This window comes from Patagioenas fasciata, chromosome 2 (genome assembly GCF_037038585.1).
Source record: "Patagioenas fasciata isolate bPatFas1 chromosome 2, bPatFas1.hap1, whole genome shotgun sequence".
NCBI classification, from domain to species: domain Eukaryota; kingdom Metazoa; phylum Chordata; class Aves; order Columbiformes; family Columbidae; genus Patagioenas; species Patagioenas fasciata.
In genome coordinates, this window is record NC_092521.1 from 158351900 (window position 1) to 158366885 (window position 14986).

The 14986-nt window shown below is 40.4% G+C and overlaps 1 protein-coding gene across 9 annotated transcripts in view; it reads left to right on the plus strand.

Annotated features, from left to right (window-relative positions):
- DIP2C (disco interacting protein 2 homolog C) overlaps positions 1 to 13701 on the plus strand; it is a 322355-nt gene extending 308654 nt beyond the window's left edge. For all 9 annotated transcript variants that reach the window (XM_065830042.2, XM_065830044.2, XM_065830041.2 and 6 more), the window contains 5 exons: positions 2025 to 2082; positions 2798 to 2872; positions 3731 to 3905; positions 5685 to 5808; positions 10559 to 13701. In XM_065830042.2, coding sequence (XP_065686114.1) covers positions 2025 to 2082; positions 2798 to 2872; positions 3731 to 3905; positions 5685 to 5808; positions 10559 to 10811 — 685 coding nt within the window. In that variant the 3' untranslated portion in view covers positions 10812 to 13701. The remainder of the gene's footprint in view (positions 1 to 2024; positions 2083 to 2797; positions 2873 to 3730; positions 3906 to 5684; positions 5809 to 10558) is intronic.
- The last annotated feature ends 1285 nt before the right edge of the window (positions 13702 to 14986 follow it).

The window sequence follows — 14986 nt, forward strand, 5'->3', positions numbered from 1 at the left end:
GTGGCTTATGTAGAAATACCCTTTATTAGAGTTAATTAATTTAGCCTTGCATGCACACCTTACAGCGAAGCTCCTGTGGCCTTGGTCTCTGCTGCACCATATCTGTGTCCGTTGTTGAACAGATGGATGTTGTAGCTTCACTGCTCTTGCTCGGAATCCAGTGGTGGCCCTTCTGCTCTTCAGCCTGTGGGAGGCTCAACAGAAGCTGTTGTAGAAAACACAGGTGCACGCCTGTAACACAACAGAGGTTTAGGAGGGCGATACAGTGTGAGACAAGGACAGTATAACATTAAAGGTAGCACACAGAAGTGGTAATTGGTGCTTCAGGCTCTGTTGGGGAATTTTGTTGCAGTTGAACAAGCGTTCCTGTTACATTCCTTGCAGGAGAGCAGGTCAGGCTGCAGTGACCTAACCAGGCTTGCTCCCAGCAGTGCCCCTCGTAGGGAACTTCACATGATTTTCCTCTCAGAATGGCTTGGAAAAGCAACCTGAAATTGCTGGGTATCTGGGGTGTATCTCTTTCTGTTAGTGCCAGCAACTGATCCCACCGATGGGCAATACCGCAGGGCTTAGCCCTGCCCTGACCATCAAGGCTGAGAGACTTCCCAGAGCTGCAGGTAAAACATTATTCACTATTCTGCCTTGGCCTCGACAGTCCCAGCTTTTATGGAGGACTTTTGGAGCAAAGAAATAGTAAAAAGAAAAAAATACATATCTTTTTCCATCTCCTTTATGTTTAAGGGCTGAACTTGCCAAAGCTTTGTTCTTCTCCAAAGGGACCTCTCACTGAGGTGTCTGTGTGTCTCATCTCTCCTTTCCCAAGCTGAGCACTGTGATACTCTGTCTATAAAAAGACCTCAAAACAGTCCGAAAATGATCTCTCGTGATGGCTGCTAGCAGACTGCAGTTTTATGATCGGTTTAACTGGATCCAGTTCTCCACCCGTCTGCTCCCAGTGTTGTCTGCCTCTCTCCTGTGTTTCATCTTTACCTTTTACAGCGTTGGTTTTTAGGCATCTTGTGCTGTTTTTTTCTGCCTCTCCAATCACAGAGCTGAGGGGAGGAAAGGGGTTTGAACAGCTCTTTTGACACAAGTACAGATTTGCCTTGGTTAAGTGGATTATGGAAAATGTTCAGGAGTGGGAAGTTTAAGGTTTTCATGGGCTGTTAGAACTTTCAAGTTATCTCACTGAGGACAGAGGAATACCTAGATATTGCCAAAATTTCTTCACCATCTACTGCCTGAGATCATCAGCTATTTTAGGACTTTAAAATCTCTTTCATTCTAACCTCCTGAGTACTTTTTTAAGGTTAAATGAGGAATCTCCTTCCAGACTATCATACCATTGAAAGAGAGCTGCCATTTTTGCTCCTTTAGTGGGAAAACAAGTTATCTAAGAAAGGAAGAGAGAGGAGCAGAAAGCCACACGCAGAGAAGGGGTCTGACCTCAGCAGCAATAACATTTTTCATTAAATGATTTTTGATTATATTAAAATGTTGATCAACCACTGTCCATTGAAAATAATTAAAAGATTGCAAATGCAGATTTGAAGCTGAGGCCAGGTTATGAGTTATTTCAATCTGAGTTTGATTTTAACTGTTAGCTGCTTGCGGAATGTGGTTGCTCACTCAGCTCACACACTTCTGTGTCTATGCCCCAGCATTTATCATGTTCTTGTGGGAAATCAATATTTTAGACGGCTCTTGTTGTGAATAGATTTGTGCATGGAATTTCATTTACAAAAGTCTATCAAAAACAAATAAAAGGCACCAGCTACATTTGAAGAATTTCTTATTTAAGAAAACATTCACACACATCTTTTTTTCATTATTTTCCCAGTCGTGAGTCTTGACTAAGATTAAATATTGGGACCAATTATGTTCTACAGGATGTAATCTTCATCTGTTCCAAAAATAACATTATTCTCTGTGATGGTTAACCATTCCTTTTAGAAAAAAATGCTAATGAAAAGCAAATAAATGCAACCATGTATTATGCATATTATTTTTACATGTATTTACAGAGTTCGTTTAGTTGAAAGAGGATCTCCACATAGTTTGCCCCTCATGGAGTCAGGAAAAGTAAGTACCGAAAGAGTTATACATACCTTTTATGGTAAATATTTCCAGTACTTTTCCATTTCTGATAATTCTTACGTTAGTTGAGTGTTGAGGGAGGTTTATCAGCTGTGCAGGCTGAAGCCACCGAGGCCCTCGCTGCTCACGCGCTGCCCGTGACGCTGCGGATGCTCCTCTCAAGCGTTCTAACCGCGGCTTTACCAGCACTCGTGGGCAGAGGACGCTCCTTCTACCATTTGGGGGTTCAACATCTGCCCACCTCGGTTTGGTTGTGTGTCCATTACATGAAGTCACTGGCAGGCCCTTGTCCTGGGGAGGCTGCGGGGTGCCTCTGGCTTTCTTTTGGTACAGGCCAAAGTTTCATGGGGTTCACGTGTTTGTTTTATGGGTTTTTTTTAATCTTCTAGTATAAACTCTCAAAGAGACTTGGGCCATTTGGTAGGATTTCTGTATCGTAGGTGGACATTTTATTTCTCAAGAGTTTTTAATGATGGAACAGCTTTCACAAAGAGAAGAGGTTTTGTAGCATTTCCTAGCTATATCAGAATTTATTTAATCAATGGGCTATTTCAATGTATAAGTGTGCTTTAACTTTCCGAGGATTTCTTCTGGGATTTCTTCTAGTTGCTAATGCAGTTATTTTGGGGATGAAGAGTCAGCGTACAACTGCACAAGCCAGGATCTGTTTTCTTACTGCCTCGTGTCTTTTTTTCAATAGATTCTCCCAGGAGTACGTATCATTATTGCTAATCCAGAAACAAAAGGACCCTTAGGAGATTCTCATCTTGGTGAGGTAAGGCATGAAAACTTCACCTTTGTATGCTCTGAACTAAATTGCAGAGATAAAGCTATGTGTATGCCAATGGCTTATGATAACGTGTCTTATCAAATACCTGGATAGGAAAATTATGAATTATACAGATTTGGTGTGTTACATGGTATTTGTATTCTTATCGATATTGTTAGTGGCATACTTGATAAGTTTGTTAAAACATGAAAAAAAAATTGCTTTTTCTAACTATTTTCTACTTGATGCTTTGCTAATTCTGATGAAAACTTACATGAAAAAATAAGTTTGTGGATGAATCTGATACAGCTACATAGTTTTCTAGTGCTATTCTCTTTATAATCATTGTGCTTCAACGCATTGAAGTGCTCTCATTAGCTGAGTTGAGCAAGGCTATCAGTTTTTCCAATTTATTTTATGTTTCTAGAGAGGGAAAAAATGTTTTCAATAAGCAGTTAAAGATCTAATTAACTAAATGAAGAATTTGCTTAGTCATAATTAAAACTACAATCTAATTTGTGCGATTCATCTGTAAGATTTCATTACTATAAAATCATAAATACTTCCATGATGCCTGAGTTAGATGAAATGAATCCTTTACCATAGGTGAAGGTCCTTGGCCTCACCCTTAAAAATAATCTGTTTGGTGCTCATGGAAGACGCTCTGCTGGAGCAAATACGCAGAACTGGGAGGGGAGAACTATGGAAAGACCCCAGTGCTCTATATGTTCTTCAGCTACAATGCTAAAAGGCATTGTAGTATTCTGTAGCTACGACTGAAAATATTTGCATCAAGAATTTTCAATAATGCTTCATTGCGGAAAGCTATTTTAATTAATACCAGTGTAATTGCTTTTGACTTAGATATGGGTTCACAGCACTCACAATGCCAGTGGGTATTTTACCATCTATGGAGATGAATCTTTGCAATCAGATCATTTTAATTCAAGACTCAGCTTTGGAGACACACAGACTATTTGGGCTCGAACTGGCTATCTGGGTTTCCTGAGAAGAACAGAACTCACTGATGCAAACGGAGGTAAGAGGTTTCTCATCATCTATGTCCGTGCACATAATTTGGGTTATTTTGAGGTTGACACCATGTCTCTTGACCTGTGCTATCCAACTTGTTCAGTCTGTGAAACCTATAGAATGGCAAAGAAAGCCTTAGTTAATCAGAAAATAAATCAGAGGACAGGGTTTCTCTGCTGAGATGGTTGGTTGTCCTTTGCTGTACCTCGGATACTATAAGTCCCCTCCATCAGGGACTTTTAGGCACTGTTAATGTGTCAAGTGCTTCAGCTTGAAAAATAGGAGCTGCAGTTTAAATGGCATCATTTGCTCTCGCAGCCTTATCCGCAGGAACGGATTTGTGCAAGTAGGAAAACCCTTGTTGTGAGACTGAGCTCTGTCCCTCCTGTGACCACCTTCCTTGATAATTCCTCTGTTTTAAACTTACAGAAGCTGTCCTTTTCTCAAATTTCCCTGTCTTTAAACCTGCAGCGATGGTTCCTGGAACATGATACAAGCAGTAGGCTGCAGGAGAAGCTACAGGGTGTTTGGGTTTCTGTTGGGAATGCACAGGATTTCATTATTTGTTTTTATGACATTCCTTATCTCACGTACACTGTGAGCAAACAGCCCTGCCAGGCACACAACCTCTCTGCTTGGGAAAACGTTCCTTTCCTGTGATTTTTGCAGAGCACGGTGCCACGAGTGGTGGCTGGATGAGGTGGCACTGGAAGCAACGCTGTGAGCACCTCCGGGAGCGATCCCAGTGCCCCGGTGTCACTGCAATTAGAGTAGCGGCTATTCAGCCAAGGAGTGAATTCATCAAATCTGAAAGGATTTTAGTAATCACTGTGGATTACGGCTGCTGCCCGTGTCCTTATGTTAGCATCTCCTGAAGAGATTTTACTTTTGGTTACACAGGCTTTTTTTCATTTCATAATGATAGCCCAGCACTGAGAAAATTCAGGATTTTCTGAGGGTATTGCAGCTTCAGCATCGAAATGGCTTAAATCTTCCCCTGACAAACAGTTACTAAGTCTCGACTCTCCTGCTTTTAGCTCCCAGTGCAGAAAGTTCTCTGCCCTTTATTACTGGTAGAGGTTATATTGCCATTACATTACCACCATGCAACTACCTTAATTAATGTAAAAAGAGCCAGTTATCTGCTTTTAAGTCTATTAGTGAATATTATTTTTTTATGGATAACATGCAGTCATTTATTATCAGCCCAATACATTTTAAAAAGTGTCATTTCAGCCTCATTTATTTCTTCAGTCAGTACAAATTTGTGCTATAAGAGCACAGCGCTTCAGAGTGTGCCATTTGTCTGAGTGAGCAATTTACTATCTGGCATATAGCATGTATTTCTAGTTTATTGATAAACACCTTTGTAAGACACCTTAAATATCAGTACAGATCAGCTCAAAGCTACTGGAAGAACATACTGTTAGGGTCAAATCTATACTTTCTCTGTCAGAAGAAAGAGAAATAAGGAGTTTATTGTCTATTTAGGGCACCTTAAAAAAGAATGAGTCTGTTCTGCTTCCACGGGGAAAACAGGAATTTATGCCACTGTCTCTGGACAGCTTTCTCTTCTTCAAATGGGAATAGTGCTTCTGCTTTCTGCTCTGCGTTGCACTGCAGTAATGGAAAATTCTCATTAGTTCAGAAATCACTTTGGGGTTTCAGAAATTTGAGGACAACTTACAAATGTTATACTTATTTTACTCTTTTATGAATGTGAACATTTTTGTAATTTAATGTACAGGAGAACAGAATCATTAATTTTGTTTTTCCTTACACCCAGAACGCCATGATGCACTTTATGTTGTGGGTGCATTAGATGAAGCCATGGAGTTGCGAGGGATGAGATACCATCCGATCGATATTGAAACCTCTGTAATTAGAGCACACAAGAGCATCACGGAATGGTAAGGATTATGTAACACCAGGGCCCTTGTATAAAGCTGAAATATCTATAATGTCTGGGGTTTTTTCTTGGATGTTGCAATTGGTACAGGAAGTAACCCGTCAGGATGGTTACAGGATTTATAACCCAGCTGTAAATACATCCTTAGGATGAAACTTTTCATGAACAGATTTGATCAAGAACGACTGTTTTCTTCTAAGATCATTCAGTATGTTTATTTTTTGTGTGTAGTTTTAAGTTCAAGTGAAGGATTAAACTTTTAATTTGAGATACCCAAGCAGCTCTCAGGTAGGTCAGTAGCTGTTTCTTGGAGTTTGAGATTTATATTCTAACCAGGAAAAGCAAGCTGCTGTCAGTTCAGGCTTCAGGAGTGTTGCTATTAGAAGGAGTAAGCAAGCGAACATTTCAAATAAATGAACACACTAATAAACTTTATTAGTGAACACACTGTTACTTTTGAATTGGTTATTAATAAGTCAAGCGGTGATCAAATCAAGGTCGCAATGGATATTGAAGCAGTAAATCAAGGAGTTAATAATGATGTTGTCATAATCAATGTATCACATCATCAAATGCATACAGCAGGTAATAATTTCTTGAGGCTGACATAAGAACAAATTGCTTTTCATTATTCTTGCATCAGAGGCTGAGTCAGGTAGTTGTTTGTTTTGATATAACCTCAGCTCAGCTCTTCTCCTTTCAACCAAAATGAACCTGTCGCAACACCCAGAGCAATTTAGTGAGTGTAAGATCTGAGTCTCCATTTTTCTTTTCAGTCCTGTCTGCAAAAGAGTGACCTGGAGCAATAAACTTAATAGTGAAGCACAGCACCCAGACTGGTTTCTTTAGTCGAAACACCTTGCTTTTTTCTTAACTATCTGTTAAAATTAAGGCAGTTAATTGTGTGGCTGACTGTAACCGAGGTTTTTGTCTGATTGCCTCCTCCCTAGAGCACCATCCCTGCTGGTGTGGTCTTGTGCCAGCGAGCCATTGCACAGGGTGACACATTCTGGGTCCTCATACACACCAGTGTGAACACTTTAAGGATGCTGTGAAATTCTCCTTGAAAATGTGTCAGATCGATAGCAGGAATGGATGGAAAGTTTTCAGATCAAGCTATTTAGGGACAGCTGTATTATAAGATGGCCACAGATGCATACATCGGTGTGTTCAGCAGTACCTGTTTGTCAGAGATTTGCGTGTCCTCAAAGTGGGAAGTCATGGGCAGTGAATGTAGCCATGTCACACTGCAGAAATCATGGGGTTTAGTGGCCAAAAATGCTTAAATTATGTTCCTTTTTTCAATACCACTGTAAGCACTTTGAGAATAATTTTCCTGCCATTATCTTGGAAATCCTGAGTGGGACAGTGGCATTTGGGAAAGGGTTAAGCTGGGAGGACCAAAGAAAAAGACCACTGAATTTTTGTGAGAAGGTAGAAGTACATGTAAGTAATTCTCGGTGCCTTCACCCTTCCCAGTAGCAGGGTGATAATGCACAAGGCACCTGAGTGAGATTTCAGAAAACATGCTGTACTGCTGCTACCCTTTGTCCAAAGGCCAAAATTGAAAGTCTTCAGTGTTGTTTTTTTCTCGAAGAAGAAGAGAGATTGCTGATGATTTCGATGTTTCTCTGATGTTGGCCCTGCAGAAAATGGACACACAGCAATTCAGAGGGACAGCACCTGGTTTCCTCACAGTTCCCAACCTGTTCCCAACTGGTGCTCTGTTCTCTCAAGCCACCTTCATGAAGTTTTCATTCGTAGTCCTAGTCCTGACCATCCTTGGTTTTTCTCACTTAACTTCCCTTGTCTTTGTGAAACACTCCTTGACAAAATAATAACCAGTTAAATCTTCTTTTTATAATGTATGTACTTTGTATATGCCTTTCTTTGGATGGGGGCACAAGCCTCTGTTCTTGTCGAGGCAGCTGTTATTTCCACTACAGTGACCCATTAAGAATTTAACTGCATCTATACCTGTCGCAAACCAAAGTTCATTTTGTCACATGTTCATTTTGTCACATTTAAGACTGTTGAGGGAAGTGGTGACTTGCTGACCAACGTGATCCTGCTGTGCAACTTCTGTCATTGAGGATCAGATCTAAAAGGTCATTTAAAATTATTCTTGTCTCTTAAGAAATTTTAGCGGAAAATCAACAGCCTCTGGATCTGGACCTCCTGTGTCTTAATACGTAACAAGCAAAAGAGTGGCACAGTCTGGTTTTATTGTGATGTATTACCACACCAGGCAATTTTGAAAGTGTTATTAATACTGCACAACATCTTAAGAAATAATGTGTGTGTATGTGTTTTAATTAAAGCACATAGTTGGCTCGTTTATACTTCAAACCCTTGAAGGAGGAACAGCGCGTAGCTTCCTGGAGTTTTCTAAGAAGTGGTTTTCTCTCTCTGCGTAATGACAAATGGGTAAAGCTACATGAGACATTTGGAGAAGAAAGGGCCTCTTTCTCTGAGGTGTTTCAACAACCTCCTGGCTTTTCCTGAAGCATTTGTTGGGTTGGAAGCAGCAGGAGGGGCCGTTCCCAGCTCAGTGCATTGGCTGTGTTGCATCTGTTGTGTAGGACTCCCTGTTTCTTAAGAAAGTGCAGCCTTCCTGGGTCCCTATTTTTTTTGTTTCTTTGTTTTTATTAATCAGGGCTAGAAAGTTAGTTTATTCATAGGTGATACAGGCTGGGCAATATATCTTCATCTCAACTGGTGAGAACATAAAGGGCGATATTTCCTTTTGCTTACAGTGGGTTAAAATCGTGACATAGGAAATGAGTTTTAAATTAAGCTGAAACCCTCTTAGGAGTGTCACTGGCTCAAATCACTTCATCCAAGCTTCACAAAGGTTTTGGATATTCATCTTCTGAACTCAAACTAACTTCTCCTAAGCTATTAGGGACCTGCTCCTGAACGTTGCCATTAATTGCTTTCTCAAGTAACAAGCTAACAGTAGGTTTAAGACATGGTTTCAAGTGCTAACTTATATTTTAATAAGACTTCCTTGGGCTTTTTTGTTAGGATACGTGTCATACTAATTTAGATGTTTGTACAGCAATCTGTAAAACTTCTAGGACCTCTCTGGAGATGGTCACCTGTGCAGAGTGATACATCACTTCATTAATATTCAGCATCGATCAAAACTTAATAGAAAGTCTGTGAAAACAGAATTACAAATTAAAATTCATTTCATAGCGGTACTAAGTCAAAAGCAGCCTCCACAGCCTTGCTTTGGCTACCCATTAGTTTTCCAGATCAATAAGCACATAAGAATTCAATCAAATAGTACTTTGGCAGGATCCAAAAATGAAATTTTCTTAAATGGTAAGTGCATTTTTTCCCTAAAATCCATTCTGTTAAGCATCAATATAGTGCACGTTTTCCCAGCTGGCTTTTGGGCGAAGTAAGATAGGCTTCCGAAGAACGGGGATTTTCAGAATTGTCTTAGTAGACTAAAAGAGTGCACTTCCATCTCGATCAAGTGCTGACCTTAGGGTACACAGCTCTTTTTGAAGTTGACTTATATATATAATATATTCTAACTTTCACATGCTTATACGAAAGACAGTTCTGGGAAATTATCTCTTGATTTTATAAGGTAAAGGAGGGCAAAGCACAGGGCTTGATGTATGAGTTACATGTGTAGAATATTATTATTTATGCTGTGGAAGAGTTAGAAGAAGAATGAGATTGCTCTTTGTGAAGCCTCAGTCCTGCTGACCTCCTGTGAGACTTGAGAGGCTTTGGAGATGTTTGAGAGGTGGGGAGGAGGATGGAGGGAAGCAGATGCCAGGCCTTTGTACCCTCCCAGCCTCCGTATTTGGAAGGATAAATGCTTTATCCTTAGCCAGAAAAGATGCCCAGTAGCAGAAACCAAAATTTACCTGCTTCAGCCAAGGGCTTAACCACAATTGTGGAGTCTTACAAAGTTCTCTTACTAAAGAAACGATAGTGATGAGAATGGTGTTCCCTTGACCATCTCACCTGTTAGTAGGGAATGTAAAAACTCCTGTCCCTTCAACCCAACAGAAATCAAACGCAGCTGAAATAAAACAGATGGAGACACTGCTTATTTCTGAGTAAAGCAACTGGTCCAGAAGAATCGCAGCTCTCTTGCGCTGAGCTCTGAGGTACCTGGCCAGCAGCCAGCCCCGGCCAGACAGCTTGTAGCTGTGTGGGTGAGGAAGCCCCCACCACGGCGGCAGGGATCAGTGCAACTGCAGTGCGCCGTGCCGGCGTTCCCAGTGCTCCGCACCGCTGCGCTGGGCAGCGTCTAGCCCAAAAGTCTTTCAGCTCAGACTAGGCTCCTGCCGCTCCTTTTGGTGCCTCGTCTTTTAACCTCCTTTGCTCTTCTGGGCGGCTCTTCAGAAAACCCAAAGACACCTCTACCCACACATGACTCACACCATCATGGACACTGCAGTGCTGTGACAGTTCTCTGGCTGCAGAGGGAACCACACGGTGTCTTCCAGCCTTCTTACATGACAGACAAGGATTAGACGCAAGTTTCTGTAAAGTTTAGCCAAGTACTGAGTATTGCAACAATATTGAAGTGAGAGCTGGTGGGGCTGTTCTTCTGGCCCTGCCTGCAGACGTGTTCTCTCTCGCTACTTCTGCTCTGTGGTGAGCGTGCAGAGGGAGCCCTAGGAGTTGAAAGAAAAGGTAACCAAGGTGGAATTAAAAGGGTAAGAAACTAAATGGGTAAAAAGCCTCCCCACTAATATTAATTTTTTCCTCCGTTGCAGCGCGGTGTTTACCTGGACAAATTTATTGGTCGTCGTAGTTGAGCTGGACGGATCGGAGCAAGAAGCTTTGGACCTGGTTCCTTTGGTCACCAACGTGGTCCTGGAGGAACATTATCTGATTGTAGGGGTGGTGGTGGTTGTGGACATTGGTGTAATTCCTATCAACTCCCGTGGAGAGAAACAACGTATGCACCTACGAGATGGATTTTTGGCAGACCAGCTAGATCCCATCTATGTGGCCTACAACATGTAGTCTTGTACCTTAAAGCTTCCATGGACTTTATTATAGATGTATAAAATTTTTTGGTGTCCACTAAAAAAGTGTGCAGATAAGATGCTGACACTCATCAGAATGGAACTGTTTCTATTATGACTTTTCAAAGCAGTCACGATTGGCAGGAAATAAAATGTGAAATGTTTTCTTTTACCACTAAATTTTAGAAAAGAAGGACTATGGGGTAAGGCCCTTCAGTGTGTTGGAAAAGCCCATTTTAAACTGTTTTTTTTTTTGCTTATTGGACAATAATGCTTTTTGAGTAAATGTGGCTTTGTATTTTACATTAAGTAAGCTGAAGTAGATTTTTTTTTCAATTCTGCCCTCCAAATGGATTCTTTTAAAACAATTTGCATAGTAATACAAATAATTATTTTCTTCATTGGTTTTAATATGTCATAAAAAGCTGATGAATACAGATCCATCACTAACTTAAGCCATTTTAGATCCCACATCTTAGGAAACTATGTAGTGGTACGAGGAGAATACCCAAAGTAGCACCTTTCAGTTAGAAATCTTGCAGCTTTCTGTCGGAGGTGCTGGAAGCCCAAAGGCCAAAGAGCCTTTGCTGTTAGCATAAGAATGGAAGAAATTTATAAATAAGGTGTATTTCGGCAATGAACTTGCAAATATCTTTGTACTAAACTAAAAAGATAGAATAAGTTAACTACTTCTTCTGTAATTATGTACAAAACGTTTAATTTATTTTGATCTCTTTAGAACTATAAAAGAGAAAAAACATTCAAGAATATTAAACTCTTGAAATGTTTGCTAATATAAAAACAAAGTGTTGTATTATCTTGAGTGGATAGTATCACATCAAATATATATATATGAAATATAAATTCACTAATGACAAAAGATTTTAAAGTTTAAAATGCAGTACTTGTCACTTGCATGGTGTCTCCCACTGTAGATAATCAGATGTTACTCACAAATTTTTGGAAGAAAAAAAGCAATCCTGGATTGCTAAGTATCCCTGTCGAAAAGAATCCTCTAGATACCAGCAAGTGGAATTATTGCTGCCTTTAAGGCAGTGAATGAATTTAAGACTAAAAATGCACTACAATAATTTTCTTTTCTTTGCCATGGAGGCAACAATAAATATTCGTGCTGGCATGTGCATACACTTGTTAGACTTAGAAAAGGCAGGTTGAGGAATAGCACTGTTGTCTAGCTGCAGAACTTTGTTGCACAATTATTTTCATTGTTTTAGTTGATGGGTTTTTTTGCTAAAAGTTTCGGGGTTGTTTGCACAGAGTTATCGATTTGCCTCTCAGCTAGGACACGTAGCTCGGTGGCCAATGCATCCAGTTTACATTTACAGGAAACGATTGTTTCGATGGTCTTTAATTTATTCCTTAACAGAGAGGAGCGTACAGTCACTACAACCCATTTAGCACGAATCGTGCGTCTGCTAACTAGTCCCTAAATGAATAAAACATCTGAGGAACCGATCTGCCTGTTGAAAGAACGGAGGAGTCCCGCGGTCTCCGACCTGAGGCCATCCTGGGAGACGAGTAGGAAAACATGCATCACAGCTGCCTTCATTTTACTACCTTTGGATAAAAGAGAGGTTCGATCCCCCTGTTCTGTTGTCTTCCCCGCAGTCCCTGCCCCTTTTTTTAAGCCCGTGCCCTTCCTTCCCGTGGTTGTAACTGAACTGACCTGTTTGTGATCAGGAGTGGGATTGACCAGCTGCAGTCCAAGAATGCTTTTCTTATTGTCCCAAACGACGTTCATGTGCTGGCTCTCATTACCAGGTATGCATGACGAAGATTGGTGCAGGGCACATGTAATCATGTTTATATCACGTTTAAGGGAGTCTCGATGCTGGGTGTGTAAAATCTTTTTAAAAGGTAGGGAGGTTTTAGTCTGCATGTACAGTACAGAGCATCTTGCCATGTCAGACGCGTTTTCTTTCGGACCATCCTTTCCGCCTTCACCGTCCTGTGAATAGCCCTATCCATGCTCTGCAGACCAATCCTATATTTTGTCAAGTTCATTTTCTGCTCCCTAAAAAAGAATAAAATCTGTTCTTAATGGCAAGTTGTTGTAAGGTTTCAGACAAGATGTCGATTGATTACAACCATAATTGCAGTGTGTGAACTAACTTGTGAAGTCCGGCTATCGCTGATCTCAGTACTGCAAAACGAATCTCGCTGTCGTTCAAAGCATCGCTTTAACCTTCACGAAGTCAACTTTGCATTTGTAGAGAATAAAAGAGCTGCAATGCAGTTGTGAAATGCAGTTAATAACAGCTCTCTTCTGCAACCTGTCATCCGTGGTGGTTAAATCCTGAGTTAAGAGAAATGAGAAACTGAGTTTTTGGTTTTGTTGTGCAAGCAAAAAGAAGGAAGCATTTAAGCACCATCAGACTGAGCAATAAAGAAGGATTGTTCTGTATTAGAAATTGTACTGTAGATAAACCATTCATGAGAATGTATAAAATGTTTGTCTTGTGACCTTGTGCTTTTGGAGTCAGACAAAATCATGTAATCAACTTGATGCACATGCACAAAAGAAGAGGGTACACAATGAACATTTAAACACAAAACTAATCAAACAGGAGCAGATTCCTCATGGTGCTTGTTTATTATATATATTTAATCCTGCTTGACACTTTACCCAAGGGAGGACTGTCCCTTTTATCAGTTGAATGTTAGCAGCGTTATTTCATAGAGTGTGGTGACTGGTTAGAGAAATTCATGTAACTCAGCCAATCACAGTTTCAAACAAAAATTTTTATGTGCAAAGGACAGCGACTTTCTTGTATGTTAAACCACCAGTACGCTTTGTACATCTGTGATAACGCCTGTTTTATATTCAAATGAACAAATAAAAGCTTTTATTTTTGTTGCTCTGAAAATATCAGTTTCTTAATTAGTCATCAAAAATGGAGTTTCTGAGAGCTGCGGACGCTCAGTGGAGGAACATGGAGAGCTATACTGTAATTTTATTTTGTTTACCTCTCTTGTTGCATAATTTATTAGTACAAATCATTATACTTTTAACAATGTTTAAATACTGGTGTGGGCATTTACTGCTGAAAGACTTTCATATGGCAACAAATGTTTTTTGTGAAATGTTTTTTTAATTCTTTTTAATATATTCAAATATACTGTTCACATTTTTGCTGAAAGTGTAAAGATTATTGTAAGCTTGGTAACATTTTGTGAGAAGCAATAACAAGCATTAGTACTGTAAAACTCCTCAAATTTGTCACTTATCACTTTTGTTGCAAGGTCTTGCTGCCGACACGTTGCGAACCAGTCGCTTCAGGTATTGATCCAGGTGTCACGTCCCTGCTGGCGCTTCCTGCCAGGGGAACGTATGGGTACCTGCTTGGTCACACGTGAGGGGTAGAACCTCCATAGCAATTCGGAAGCCTTGGACGACCAGATAAACCCCCCAGGAAATGGGATCTGCCGATTTCCATTGGCCTACTCCAAAAATGCTGTGATTTCAGAGCTGGCTGCCGCACGCTGAGCAGCACCATCCCCAGGGAAGAGGTTTGGCCGTAGATCTGATTTTCCAAATGTGATTTTAAGGGGTGACATTCTGAGTCCTCATTTCTTTGGTAGCCCATCTGAGAAGTTCAGGGTATAAAATCCTGTCTCCAATGGCTTGAATTTCAGGTTGCTCATCACAAGAGGTGGGTGCAGCTTTGGAGGACCCACAGTTTTCCAGAGCAGAGAGTGTAACCCAGAAGGTGTGGGAGGGAGAGGGCAAGTTAGGGGTGGCAGAAGGAACAGGAAGGCAGAATGGCAATAGTTTCTGATTCTGTTTTACAAATCATTTCCTTTAAAAAAAAATTAAAGCTTTTGTCATCTTATGCTAATGGTGATGAGGACTTTTAAAAGGTCAAAATATTTCAAGTACACATTTTAAAAATTGTTTTGACAAATGGTGACTATAATGATGAAAAGCTGGCGGGGACTCAACTGCTGAAAAATGTAGGGTTAGAAGAATAATACCATGCACAATAAGAACAGTATCATTTATTCATTATCAGGTGGATATTAATAAGGTAAGAACTGGAAAAAGGCTTGATAAAAGACCTAGCAGCTTTTTTTGTCTGTGTTTTTCAACACAAGATATTTGCTGTATGCACCATGTCTAAGGCGGAGAAGGGGTAACATGAGTGGAGATCA